Source organism: Oncorhynchus keta, chromosome 5, assembly GCF_023373465.1.
Source record: "Oncorhynchus keta strain PuntledgeMale-10-30-2019 chromosome 5, Oket_V2, whole genome shotgun sequence".
NCBI classification, from domain to species: Eukaryota; Metazoa; Chordata; class Actinopteri; order Salmoniformes; family Salmonidae; genus Oncorhynchus; species Oncorhynchus keta.
The window spans coordinates 23087485-23101883 of NC_068425.1; the positions used below are offsets into that span (position 1 = coordinate 23087485).

General features: G+C 48.1%; 3 protein-coding genes across 3 annotated transcripts in view; 1 reads left to right on the forward strand and 2 right to left on the reverse strand.

Annotated features, from left to right (window-relative positions):
* LOC118371515 (voltage-dependent calcium channel gamma-2 subunit) overlaps nucleotides 1-14399 on the forward strand; it is a 115502-nt gene that overhangs the window by 46685 nt on the left and 54418 nt on the right. The window lies entirely within an intron of this gene.
* Nucleotides 8024-9588, reverse strand: LOC127930055 (uncharacterized). The gene has a single exon (XM_052519131.1). The coding sequence runs from the start codon at nucleotides 9423-9425 to the stop codon at nucleotides 8100-8102; it is 1326 nt and encodes a 441-aa protein (XP_052375091.1). The 5' UTR covers nucleotides 9426-9588; the 3' UTR covers nucleotides 8024-8099.
* The window catches only part of LOC127930057 (uncharacterized), a 111001-nt gene continuing 106218 nt past the window's right edge, over nucleotides 9617-14399 (reverse strand). The window contains exon 2 of the mRNA XM_052519141.1: nucleotides 9617-10855. Coding sequence (XP_052375101.1) covers nucleotides 9899-10855 — 957 coding nt within the window. The 3' untranslated portion in view covers nucleotides 9617-9898. The remainder of the gene's footprint in view (nucleotides 10856-14399) is intronic.

The following is a 14399-nucleotide window of genomic DNA, read 5'->3' on the forward strand; positions in this document are numbered from 1 at the left end:
TTACTGTGTGTGTACACATAATTGTGTGTTTACACAATATGACATCCATGCTGGATAGAGGCATCACGCGGGATAAAGCGGTTGTCCAAAGGGGAAGGCAGCACTGCTACTGTATAATGCTAATCAATTAGCCCTGCTAGGGACTTGGCCAGGTCTTAGCCTTCTAATGAGAGCAGCACAGCCACTCACCTGTTGACTTAACAAATAGCTGGCTATAGCCAGATGACATCACAGCCCCAGAGATGCCCTCTGTGCGTGCGTGCGTGCGTGCGTGCGTGCGTGCGTGCGTGCGTGCGTGCGTGCGTGCGTGCGTGTGTGTGTGTGTGTGTGTGTGTGTGTGTGTGTGTGTGTGTGTGTGTGTGTCTGTTCTCTGACCACAATGATGACATCACTACGATCACACTGCCTGCCACCACAGGCAAATACAGATTGATGTCAGAGTGTGGTTTGCCAATTAAGTCGTCCTCAATGTGGCCTTGATTTTTTGTGGCCCCCACCCCCATCAAAGTTGTCCATCCCTGATGTAGGCCCTGTGTGCATGTAGGTGTAAAGATTTACATTCTGTGTATCAGATGAGGGAGCTGAATGTATCATTGGTGCCCAGGACACTTCCGGACCATTAACTCAGGGATTAGTCTGTGTGGGTATGGTTGAGCTTGGCTCCATGCTCCAAGCTTCAGCCTACTCATGCAGAGGGAAGTGTTTGTGTCCTGTGGCGGAGCAGGGAGGAGGGCCTAACAGCAGAGCCTAGCCCAGACTCAGAGCTCCATCTCCTGCCTGTTGACACAGAGACAGACAGGGACAGGGACAGGGACAGAGACAGACAGGGACAGAGACAGGGACAGGGACAGGGACAGGGACAGAGACCGGGATAGGGACAGGGACAGGGACAGGGACAGGGACAGGGACAGGGACAGGGACAGGGATAGGGACAGAGACAAAGACGAAGAGAAAGGGACTGAGACAGAGACAGGGACAGAGACAGACAGGGAAAGACAGGGACAGAGACAGAGAAAGACAGGGACAGAGACAGGGACAGAGACAGAGACAAAGACAAATAGAAAGGGACCGAGACAGAGATAGAGACAGATAGAGACAGACAGGGCCAGGGACAGAGACAGAGACAGAAACAGGAACAAAGACAGAGACATGGACAGGGACAGAGACAGAGACAGGGCATTGTCATGCTGAAACAGGAAAAGGCCTTCCCCAAACTGTTGCCACAAAGTTGGAAGCTCAGAATCATCTAGAATGTCATTGTATGCTGTAGCGTTAAGATTTCCCTTCACTGGAACTAAGGGACCTAGCCAAAACCATGATAAACAGCCCCAGAGACAGATAGGGCCAGGGACATGGACAGAGACAGAGACAGATAGGGCCAGGGACATGGACAGAGACAGAGACAGAGACAGATAGGGCCAGGGACATGGACAGAGACAGAGACAGATAGGGCCAGGGAGATGGACAGAGACAGAGACAGAGACAGATAGGGCCAGGGACATGGACAGAGACAGAGACAGAGACAGATAGGGCCAGGGACATGGACAGAGACAGAGACAGAGACAGATAGGGCCAGGGACAGAGACAGAGACAGAGACAGAGACAGAGACAGAGACAGATAGGGCCAGGGACATGGACAGAGACAGAGACAGAGACAGAGACAGAGACAGAGAGATAGGGCCAGAGACATGGACATAGACAGAGACAGATAGGGCCAGGGACATGGACAGAGACATAGACAGAGACAGATAGGGCCAGGGACATGGACATGGACAGAGACAGATAGGGCCAGTGACATGGACAGTGACAGAGACAGGGATAGGGACTGAGACAGAGACAGGGATAGGGACTGAGATAGAGACAGAGACAGAGACATTGACCTATACAGAGACAGAGAGAGACAGGGGCAGAGACAGAGACAGAGGAACATACATTTAAGACATTTAAGTCATTTGGCAGACGCTCTTATCCAGAGCGACTTACAAATTGGTGCATTCACCTTATGACATCCAGTGGAACAGTCACTTTACAATAGTGCATCTAAATCTTAAAAGGGGGGGGGGGTGAGAAGGATTACTTATCCTATCCTAGGTATTCCTTAAAGAGGTGGGGTTTCAGGTGTCTCCGGAAGGTGGTGATTGACTCCGCTGTCCTGGCGTCGTGAGGGAGTTTGTTCCACCATTGGGGGCCAGAGCAGCGAACAGTTTTGACTGGGCTGAGCGGGAACTGTACTTCCTCAGTGGTAGGGAGGCGAGCAGGCCAGAGGTGGATGAACGCAGTGCCCTTGTTTGGGTGTAGGGCCTGATCAGAGCCTGGAGGTACTGAGGTGCCGTTCCCCTCACAGCTCCGTAGGCAAGCACCATGGTCTTGTAGCGGATGCGAGCTTCAACTGGAAGCCAGTGGAGAGAGCGGAGGAGCGGGGTGACGTGAGAGAACTTGGGAAGGTTGAACACCAGACGGGCTGCGGCGTTCTGGATGAGTTGTAGGGGTTTAATGGCACAGGCAGGGAGCCCAGCCAACAGCGAGTTGCAGTAATCCAGACGGGAGATGACAAGTGCCTGGATTAGGACCTGCGCCGCTTCCTGTGTGAGGCAGGGTCGTACTCTGCGGATGTTGTAGAGCATGAACCTACAGGAACGGGCCACCGCCTTGATGTTAGTTGAGAACGACAGGGTGTTGTCCAGGATCACGCCAAGGTTCTTAGCGCTCTGGGAGGAGGACACAATGGAGTTGTCAACCGTGATGGCGAGATCATGGAACGGGCAGTCCTTCCCCGGGAGGAAGAGCAGCTCCATCTTGCCGAGGTTCAGCTTGAGGTGGTGATCCGTCATCCACACTGATATGTCTGCCAGACATGCAGAGATGCGATTCGCCACCTGGTCATCAGAAGGGGGAAAGGAGAAGATTAATTGTGTGTCGTCTGCATAGCAATGATAGGAGGCTCTGATCAGGCCCTACACCCAAACAAGGGCACTGCGTTCATCCACCTCTGGCCTGCTCGCCTCCCTACCACTGAGGAAGTACAGTTCCCGCTCAGCCCAGTCAAAACTGTTCGCTGCTCTGGCTCCCCAATGGTGGAACAAACTCCCTCACGACGCCAGGACAGCGGAGTCAATCACCACCTTCCGGAGACACCTGAAACCCCACCTCTTTAAGGAATACCTAGGATAGGATAAGTAATCCTTCTCACCCCCCCTAAAAGATTTAGATGCACTATTGTAAAGTGGCTGTTCCACTGGATGTCATAAGGTGAATGCACCAATTTGTAAGTCGCTCTGGATAAGAGCGTCTGCTAAATGACTTAAATGTAATGTAAATGAGAGACCATGTGAGGTTATGACAGAGCCAAGTGACTTGGTGTATAGCGAGAATAGGAGAGGGCCTAGAACAGAGCCCTGGGGGACACCAGTGGTGAGAGCGCGTGGTGAGGAGACAGATTCTCGCCACGCCACCTGGTAGGAGCGACCTGTCAGGTAGGACGCAATCCAAGCGTGGGCCGCGCCGGAGATGCCCAACTCGGAGAGGGTGGAGAGGAGGATCTGATGGTTCACAGTATCGAAGGCAGCCGATAGGTCTAGAAGGATGAGAGCAGAGGAGAGAGAGTTAGCTTTAGCGGTGCGGAGCGCCTCCGTGATACAGAGAAGAGCAGTCTCAGTTGAATGACTAGTCTTGAAACCTGACTGATTTGGATCAAGAAGGTCATTCTGAGAGAGATAGCGGGAGAGCTGGCCAAGGACGGCACGTTCAAGAGTTTTGGAGAGAAAAGAAAGAAGGGATACTGGTCTGTAGTTGTTGACATCGGAGGGATCGAGTGTAGGTTTTTTCAGAAGGGGTGCAACTCTCGCTCTCTTGAAGACGGAAGGGACGTAGCCAGCGGTCAGGGATGAGTTGATGAGCGAGGTGAGGTAAGGGAGAAGGTCTCCGGAAATGGTCTGGAGAAGAGAGGAGGGGATAGGGTCAAGCGGGCAGGTTGTTGGGCGGCCGGCCGTCACAAGACGCGAGATTTCATCTGGAGAGAGAGGGAGAAAGAGGTCAGAGCACAGGGTAGGGCAGTGTGAGCAGAACCAGCGGTGTCGTTTGACTTAGCAAACGAGGATCGGATGTCGTCGACCTTCTTTTCAAAATGGTTGACAAAGTCATCTGCAGAGAGGGAGGAGGGGGGGAGGAGGATTCAGGAGGGAGGAGAAGGTGGCAAAGAGCTTCCTAGGGTTAGAGGCAGAAGCTTGGAATTTAGAGTGGTAGAAAGTGGCTTTAGCAGCAGAGACAGAAGAGGAAAATGTAGAGAGGAGGGAGCGAAAGGATGCCAGGTCCGCAGGGAGGCGAGTTTTCCTCCATTTCCGCTCGGCTGCCCGGAGCCCTGTTCTGTGAGCTCGCAATGAGTCGTTGAGCCACGGAGCGGGAGGGGAGGACCGAGCCGGCCCGGAGGATAGGGGACATAGAGAGTCAAAGGATGCAGAAAGGGAGGAGAGGAGGGTTGAGGAGGCAGAATCAGGAGATAGGTTGGAGAAGGTTTGAGCAGAGGGAAGAGATGATAGGATGGAAGAGGAGAGAGTAGCGGGGAGAGAGAGCGAAGGTTGGGACGGCGCGATACCATCCGAGTAGGGGCAGTGTGGGAAGTGTTGGATGAGAGCGAGAGGGAAAAGGATACAAGGTAGTGGTCGGAGACTTGGAGGGGAGTAGCAATGAGGTTAGTGGAAGAACAGCATCTAGTAAAGATGAGGTCGAGCGTATTGCCTGCCTTGTGAGTAGGGGGAAGGTGAGAGGGTGAGGTCAAAAGAGGAGAGGAGTGGAAAGAAGGAGGCAGAGAGGAATGAGTCAAAGGTAGACGTGGGGAGGTTAAAGTCGCCCAGAACTGTGAGAGGTGAGCCGTCCTCAGGAAAGGAGCTTATCAAGGCATCAAGCTCATTGATGAACTCTCCGAGGGAACCTGGAGGGCGATAAATGATAAGGATGTTAAGCTTGAAAGGGCTGGTAACTGTGACAACATGGAATTCAAAGGAGGCGATAGACAGATGGGTAAGGGGAGAAAGAGAGAATGACCACTTGGGAGAGATGAGGATCCCGGTGCCACCACCCCGCTGACCAGAAGCTCTCGGGGTGTGCGAGAACACGTGGGCGGACGAAGAGAGAGCAGTAGGAGTGGCAGTGTTATCTGTGGTGATCCATGTTTCCGTCAGTGCCAAGAAGTCGAGGGACTGGAGGGAGGCATAGGCTGAGATGAACTCTGCCTTGTTGGCCGCAGATCGGCAGTTCCAGAGGCTACCGGAGACCTGGAACTCCACGTGGGTCGTGCGCGCTGGGACCACCAGATTAGCGTTTGTATGGTCTGTGCAGAGAGGAGAGAACAGGGATAGACAGACACATAGTTGACAGGCTACAGAAGAGGCTACGCTAATGCAAAGGAGATTGGAATGACAAGTGGACTACACGTCTCGAATGTTCAGAAAGTTAAGCTTACGTAGCAAGAATCTTATTGACTAAAATGATTAAAATGATACAGTACTGCTGAAGTAGGCTAGCTGGCAGTGGCTGCGTTGTTGACTTTGTAGGCTAGCTGGCAGTGGCTGCGTTGTTGACACTACACTAATCAAGTCGTTCCGTTGAGTGTAATAGTTTCTACAGTGCTGCTATTCGGGGGCTAGCTGGCTAGCTAGCAGTGTTGATTACGTTACGTTGTGTTAAAAGAACGACAATAGCTGGCTAGCTAACCTAGAAAATCGCTCTAGACTACACAAATCAAATCAAATCAAATCAAATTTATTTATATAGCCCTTCGTACATCAGCTGATATCTCAAAGTGCTGTACAGAAACCCAGCCTAAAACCCCAAACAGCAAACAATGCAGGTGTAAAAGCACGGTGGCTAGGAAAAACTCCCTAGAAAGGCCAAAACCTAGGAAGAAACCTAGAGAGGAACCGGGCTATGTGGGGTGGCCAGTCCTCTTCTGGCTGTGCCGGGTACAGATTATAACAGAACATGACCAAGATGTTCAAATGTTCATAAATGACCAGCATGGTCGAATAATAATAAGGCAGAACAGTTGAAACTGGAGCAGCAGCACAGTCAGGTGGACTGGGGACAGCAAGGAGCCTTCATGTCAGGTAGTCCTGGGGCACGGTCCTAGGGCTCAGGTCAGTTGAAACTGGAGCAGGAGCATGGCCAGGTGGACTGGGGACAGCAAGGAGTCCTCATGTCAGGTAGTCCTGGGACATGGTCCTAGGGCTCAGGTCCTCCGAGAGAGAGAAAGAAAGAGAGAAGGAGAGAATTAGAGAACGCACACTTAGATTCACACAGGACACCGAATAGGACAGGAGAAGTACTCCAGATATAACAAACTGACCCTAGCCCCCCGACACATAAACTACTGCAGCATAAATACTGGAGGCTGAGACAGGAGGGGTCAGGAGACACTGTGGCCCCATCCGAGGACACCCCGGACAGGGCCAAACAGGAAGGATATAACCCCACCCACTTTGCCAAAGCACATCCCCCACACCACTAGAGGGATATCTTCAACCACCAACTTACCATCCTGAGACAAGGCCGAGTATAGCCCACAAAGATCTCCGCCACGGTACAACCCAAGGGGGGCAACCCAGACAGGCCGACCACAACAGTGAATCAACCCACCCAGGTGACGCACCCCCCCAGGGACGGCACGAGAGAGCCCCAGCAAGCCAGTGACTCAGCCCCGTAACAGGGTTAGAGGCAGAGAATCCCAGTGGAAAGAGGGGAACCGGCCAGGCAGAGACAGCAAGGGCGGTTCGTTGCTCCAGAGCCTTTCCGTTCACCCTCCCACTCCTGGGCCAGACTACACTCAATCATATGACCCACTGAAGAGATGAGTCTTCAGTAAAGACTTAAAGGTTGAGACCGAGTTTGCGTCTCTGACATGGGTAGGCAGACCGTTCCATAAAAATGGAGCTCTATAGGAGAAAGCCCTGCCTCCAGCTGTTTGCTTAGAAATTCTAGGGACAATTAGGAGGCCTGCGTCTTGTGACCGTAGCGTACGTGTAGGTATGTACGGCAGGACCAAATCAGAGAGGTAGGTAGGAGCAAGCCCATGTAATGCTTTGTAGGTTAGCAGTAAAACCTTGAAATCAGCCCTTGCTTTGACAGGAAGCCAGTGTAGAGAGGCTAGCACTGGAGTAATATGATCAAATTTTTTGGTTCTAGTCAGGATTCTAGCAGCCGTATTTAGCACTAACTGAAGTTTATTTAGTGCTTTATCCGGGTAGCCGGAAAATAGAGCATTGCAGTAGTCTAACCTAGAAGTGACAAAAGCATGGATTAATTTTTCTGCATCATTTTTGGACAGAAAGTTTCTGATTTTTGCAATGTTACGTAGATGGAAAAAGCTGTCCTCGAAATGGTCTTGATATGTTCTTCAAAAGAGAGATCAGGGTCCAGAGTAACGCCGAGGTCCTTCACAGTTTTATTTGAGACGACTGTACAACCATTAAGATTAATTGTCAGATTCAACAGAAGATCTCTTTGTTTCTTGGGACCTAGAACAAGCATCTCTGTTTTGTCCGAGTTTAATAGTAGAAAGTTTGCAGCCATCCACTTCCTTATGTCTGAAACACATGCTTCTAGCGAGGGCAATTTTGGGGCTTCACCATGTTTCATTGAAATGTACAGCTGTGTGTCATCCGCATAGCAGTGAAAGTTTACATTATGTTTTCGAATAACATCCCCAAGAGGTAAAATATATAGTGAAAACAATAGTGGTCCTAAAACAGAACCTTGAGGAACACCGAAATGTACAGTTGATTTGTCAGAGGACAAACCATTCACAGAGACAAACTGATATCTTTCCGACAGATAAGATCTAAACCAGGCCAGAACTTGTCCGTGTAGACCAATTTGGGTTTCCAATCTCTCCAAAAGAATGTGGTGATCGATGGTATCAAAAGCAGCACTAAGGTCTAGGAGCACGAGGACAGATGCAGAGCCTCGGTCCGATGCCATTAAAATGTCATTTACCACCTTCACAAGTGCCGTCTCAGTGCTATGATGGGGTCTAAAACCAGACTGAAGCATTTCGTATACATTGTTTGTCTTCAGGAAGGCAGTGAGTTGCTGCGCAACAGCCTTCTCTAAAATCTTTGAGAGGAATGGAAGATTCGATATAGGCCGATAGTTTTTATATTTTCTGGGTCAAGGTTTGGCTTTTTCAAGAGAGGCTTTATTACTGCCACTTTTAGTGAGTTTGGTACACATCCAGTGGATAGAGAGCCGTTTATTATGTTCAACATAGGAGGGCCAAGCACAGGAAGCAGCTCTTTCAGTAGTTTAGTTGGAATAGGGTCCAGTATACAGCTTGAAGGTTTAGAGGCCATGATTATTTTCATCATTGTGTCAAGAGATATAGTACTAAAACACTTGAGCGTCTCTCTTGATCCTAGGTCCTGGCAGAGTTGTGCAGACTCAGGACAACTGAGGTTTGGAGGAATACGCAGGTTTAAAGAGGAGTCCGTAATTTGCTTTCTAATAATCATAATCTTTTCCTCAAAGAAGTTCATGAATTTATCACTGCTAAAGTGAAAGTCATCCTCTCTTGGGGAATGCTGCTTTTTAGTTAGCTTTGCCACAGTATCAAAAAGGAATTTCGGATTGTTCTTATTTTCCTCAATTAAGTTAGAAAAATAGGACGATCGAGCAGCAGTAAGGGCTCTTCGGTACTGCACGGTACCGTCCTTCCAAGCTAGTCGGAAGACTTCCAGTTTGGTGTGGCGCCATTTCCGTTCCAATTTTCTGGAAGCTTGCTTCAGAGCTCGGGTATTTTCTGTGTACCAGGGAGCTAGTTTCTTATGAGACATTTTTTTAGTTTTTAGGGGTGCAACTGCATCTAGGGTATTGCGCAAGGTTAAATTGAGATCCTCAGTTAGGTGGTTAACGGATTTTTGTCCTCTGGCGTCCTTGGGTAGGCAGAGGGAGTCTGGAAGGGCATCAAGGAATCTTTGTGTTGTCTGTGAATTTATAGCACGACTTTTGATGTTCCTTGGTTGGGGTCTGAGCAGATTATTTGTTGCAATTGCAAACGTAATAAAATGGTGGTCCGATAGTCCAGGATTATGAGGAAAAACATTAAGATCCACAACATTTATTCCATGGGACAAAACTAGGTCCAGCGTATGACTGTGACAGTGAGTGGGTCCAGAGACATGTTGGACAAAACCCACTGAGTCGATGATGGCTCCAAAAGCCTTTTGGAGTGGGTCTGTGGACTTTTCCATGTGAATATTAAAGTCACCAAAGATTAGAATATTATCTGCAATGACTACAAGGTCTGATAGGAATTCAGGGAACTCAGTGAGAAACGCTGTATATGGCCCAGGAGGCCTGTAAACAGTAGCTATAAAAAGTGATTGAGTAGGCTGCATAGATTTCATGACTAGAAGCTCAAAAGACGAAAACGTCATTTTTTTTTTGTAAATTGAAATTTGCTATCGTAAATGTTAGCAACACCTCCGCCTTTGCGGGATGCACGGGGATATGGTCACTAGTGTAGCCAGGAGGTGAGGCCTCATTTAACACAGTAAATTCATCAGGCTTAAGCCATGTTTCAGTCAGGCCAATCACATCAAGATTATGATCAGTGATTAGTTCATTGACTATAATTGCCTTTGAAGTAAGGGATCTAACATTAAGTAGCCCTATTTTGAGATGTGAGGTATCATGATCTCTTTTCAGTAATGACAGGAATGGAGGTGGTCTTTATCCTAGTGAGATTGCTAAGGCGAACACCGCCATGTTTAGTTTTGCCCAACCTAGGTCGAGGCACAGACACGGTCTCAATGGTGATAGCTGAGCTGACTACACTGACTATGCTAGTGGCAGACTCCACTATGCTGGCAGGCTGGCTAATAGCCTGCTGCCTGGCCTGCACCCTATTTCATTGTGGAGCTAGAGGAGTTAGAGCCCTGTCTATGTTGGCAGATAAGATGAGAGCACCCCTCCAGCTAGGATGGAGTCCGTCACTCCTCAGCAGGTCAGGCTTGGTCCTGTTTGTGGGTGAGTCCCAGAAAGAGGGCCAATTATCTACAAATTCTATCTTTTGGGAGGGGCAGAAAACAGTTTTCAACCAGCGATTGAGTTGTGAGACTCTGCTGTAGAGCTCATCACTCCCCCTAACTGGGAGGGGGCCAGAGACAATTACTCGATGCCGACACATCTTTCTAGCTGATATGCACGCAGAAGCTATGTTGCGCTTGGTGATCTCTGACTTTTTCATCCTAACATCGTTGGTGCCGACGTGGATAACAATATCTCTATACTCTCTACACTCGCCAGTTTTAGCTTTAGCCAGCACCATCTTCAGATTAGCCTTAACGTCGGTAGCCCTGCCCCCGGGTAAACAGTGTATGATCGCTGGATGATTCGCTTTAAGTCTAATACTGCGGGTAATGGAGTCGCCAATGACTAGAGTTTTCAATTTGTCAGAGCTAATGGTGGGAAGCTTCGGCGTCTCAGACCCCGTAACGGGAGGAGTAGAGACCAGAGAAGACTCGGCCTCTGACACCGACCCGCTGCTTAATGGGGAAAACCGGTTGAAAGTTTCTGTCTGCTGAATGAGCGACACCGGTTGAGCGTTCCTACAGCATTTCCTTCCAGAAACCGTGAGAAAGTTGTCCGGCTGCGGGGACTGTGCCAGGGGATTTATACTACTATCTGCACTTACTGGTGGCACAGACGCTGTTTCATCCTTTCCTACACTGAAATTACCCTTGCCTAACGATTGCGTCTGAAGCTGGGCTTGCAGTACAGCTATCCTCGCCGTAAGGCGAGCACAGCGGCTGCAATTAGAAGGCATCATGTTAATGTTACTACTTAGCTTCGGCTGTTGGAGGTCCTGACGAATCGTGTCCAGATAAAGCGTCCGGAGTGAAAAAGTTGAGGAAAAAATAAATATATGAACGGTAATTAAAAAGTGAAACCCGTAAAGTTGTCAGGTAGCAAAATAGGTTGGCAACAAAACGCACAGCAATTCGAAAACAAGCCTGCAAGTTGTGACCGGAAATGTGCACACAATTATCTTTGATACAAAGACGGCTATGTAGCTAGCTATGTAGCTAGCTATGTAGCTAGCTACGATCAAACAAATCAAACCGTTGTACTGTAATGAAATTAAATTAAAATGTGATACTACCTGTGGAGCGAAGCGGAATGCGACCGGGTTGTTGAGTTCTATTCGGAAGACGTTGGCTAGCTGTTGGCTAGCTAGCAGTGTCTCCTACGTTAAGGACGACAAATAGTTGGCTAGCTAACCTCGGTAAATTAAGATAATCCCTCTAAGACTACACAATTATCTTGGATACGAAGACAGCAAAGACAGCTATGTAGCTAGCTAACACTACACTAATCAAGTCGTTCAGTTGAGTGTAATAGTTTCTACAGTGCTGCTAATCGGTGGACGTTTGCTAGCTGGCTAGCTGCTGGGCAGAGCAGTGAAGACTACGTTAGGACGACGAAATACGATAATTACGCAATTATCTTTGATACAAAGACGGCTATGTAGCTAGCTAAGAAGAAATTGCTAAGATTAGACAAATCAAACCGTTGTACTATAATGAAATGTAATGAAAAAGTTATACTACCTGCAGAGCGAAATGCGGATGCGACCGCTCGCTCCAACCCGGAAGTGACAGGGACAGAGACAGGAACAGAGACAGGGACAGAGATAGGAACAGAGACAGGGACAGAGATAGGAACAGAGACAGGGACAGAGATAGGAACAGAGACAGGGACAGAGATAGGAACAGAGACAGGGACAGAGATAGGAACAGAGACAGGGACAGAGATAGGAACAGAGACAGGGACAGAGATAGGAACAGAGACAGGGACAGAGATAGGAACAGAGACAGGGACAGAGACAGAGACAGAGATAGGAACAGAGACAGGGACAGAGACAGAGACAGGAACAGAGACAGAGACAGAGATAGGGACAGAGATAGGAACAGAGACAGGGACAGAGACAGGGACAGAGATAGGAACAGAGACAGGGACAGAGATAGGAACAGAGACAGGGACAGAGATAGGAACAGAGACAGGGACAGAGATAGGAACAGAGACAGGGACAGAGATAGGAACAGAGACAGGGACAGAGATAGGAACAGAGACAGGGACAGAGACAGAGACAGAGATAGGAACAGAGACAGGGACAGAGACAGGGACAGAGATAGGAACAGAGACAGGGACAGAGATAGGAACAGAGACAGGGACAGAGACAGAGACAGAGATAGGAACAGAGACAGGGACAGAGACAGAGACAGGAACAGAGACAGAGACAGAGATAGGGACAGAGATAGGAACAGAGACAGGGACAGAGACAGGGACAGAGATAGGAACAGAGACAGGGACAGAGATAGGAACAGAGACAGGGACAGAGATAGGAACAGAGACAGGGACAGAGATAGGAACAGAGACAGGGACAGAGATAGGAACAGAGACAGGGACAGAGATAGGAACAGAGACAGGGACAGAGATAGGAACAGAGACAGGGACAGAGACAGAGACAGAGATAGGAACAGAGACAGGGACAGAGATAGGAACAGAGACAGGGACAGAGATAGGAACAGAGACAGAGACAGAGACAGAGATAGGAACAGAGACAGGGACAGAGATAGGGACAGAGACAGAGACAGAGACAGAGACAGAGACAGAGATAGGAACAGAGACAGGGACAGAGACAGGGACAGAGACAGAGACAGGGACAGAGACAGAGACAGAGATAGGAACAGAGACAGGGACAGAGATAGGAACAGAGACAGGGACAGAGACAGAGACAGAGATCGGAACAGAGACAGGGACAGAGACAGAGACCCTTCACTCCTCTCTCTCGCCTCTATCTCTACCTCTCCCTCACCAGCTGTTTTTAGAACGCCCTACAGTCCCTGTTGACTGTGTGTTCCTCTTCCTCTCCTCCCAGTCCTGGAATCCCCTTTCTGTCTCTCTCTCTCTCTACAGTTCCCTCCCAACTCTGTACTATTGGGTTGAAGGTGAGAAATGAATTGGGGGCGACCTAAAAAAGTTTCCATCCTAACTGGGATACAAGTAGTTGTTGGATTTAGAATGTGTCTGTCTACAGAAGACTATGATCGAAGAGTCTGCTTAAAGCAAGCTAGATAAAACCACATATAAAAACCGGGTTGATATGACATGCCCTATTTTGTCTGCACATTTGACTCAGGCAAATAGAACAGCAGAGCTCCATCCTATTTAGTCTAATATGCATACTGGCTCAGATAGTACACTATATATGCAAAAGTATGTGGACAACCCTTCAAATTAGTGGATTCGGCTATTTCAGCCTGTCGTGTCTTTGGCTATGCCGGATTAAGTGATATGACATGCTATTCTATAAAATAATTTCTCCGTAATTAATATTACCTGATTGAGCTAATCATGTAAATGTAATTAACTAGAGAGTTGGGCACCACGAAAGAATATCTATAGAGTTGTTATCTTCCGAATAAACTCTTAAAGACCTAGTAATATTTTACATCAATAGCAGTCTATATTAATCGTCATCTTAATTCAGTCTCATCTGAAAGTTGTACATTCTTGGTTATCTGCACGAACCCTGTCTAACAATTTGAATCAGCAATACAAAATTGGGTTGAATCATTTATTTACTAAATACCTAACTAATCACACAGAATTACACATACACATAATTAAATCATAACTTGTTTACAAATTACGTCATAAAGGAAAACATCCCTAGTGGGCGGAACAAATATGACAGCTTGTTACACAAAAGAAAAGGGGCTTGGTTTGAGTGAAGGAGTGGGAAGACTGAAGAACAAAGGCCGAAGCTGTGCTATCGTAAATACAGTATCTTATGCATTCTAAATTACCGCCCATTTGGAAAAGGAAAATGCGATAAATATTTACTCTGAGCTGCGCTTCGATAGGTTGGTGGTAGATGGAAGGCCGTGTCGCCCAACCCGAGTCCTTTGAAGAATGTCTCTGGTTGTCATTTGAATACATTGTGGTAACATCGTTGTGTGGTAGACGGGATACTCTGTCTGTTCCTTCCTAACCTGCGTTTGCAGCTGCTGTTGCTAAATCAACAGCTAGGACGTATCATTTCTGTAGTGAATAAGAGTTCAAAGTTCATAACATTCGCAACCAAAGCTCACGCTGATGTTGGCTTCATTCTGTAGTTATTATCGGAACCATTCTGACATCGAACCGTTGTCCTACATCCTCGGAACATTGTCGTCAAGGGCTTATATAGGAAGGGAGAGGAGGGCATGTTTGAAAAGTTTTATAGCCCATGTCCCTTCACAGGGGCGGGCCACTGATTGAGCAGAATGAAATGAAAACCCTAATCTCACATTTTAGAAGCTAAAATCACATTTCATCCCATCACGAATAATTTCATATTGAAA

Excerpts from the sequence above, each read along its gene's own strand:
- LOC127930055 (XM_052519131.1), bottom strand. The coding sequence starts at position 9,425 with ATGACGTTTTCGTCTTTTGAGCTTCTAGTCATGAAATCTATGCAGCCT.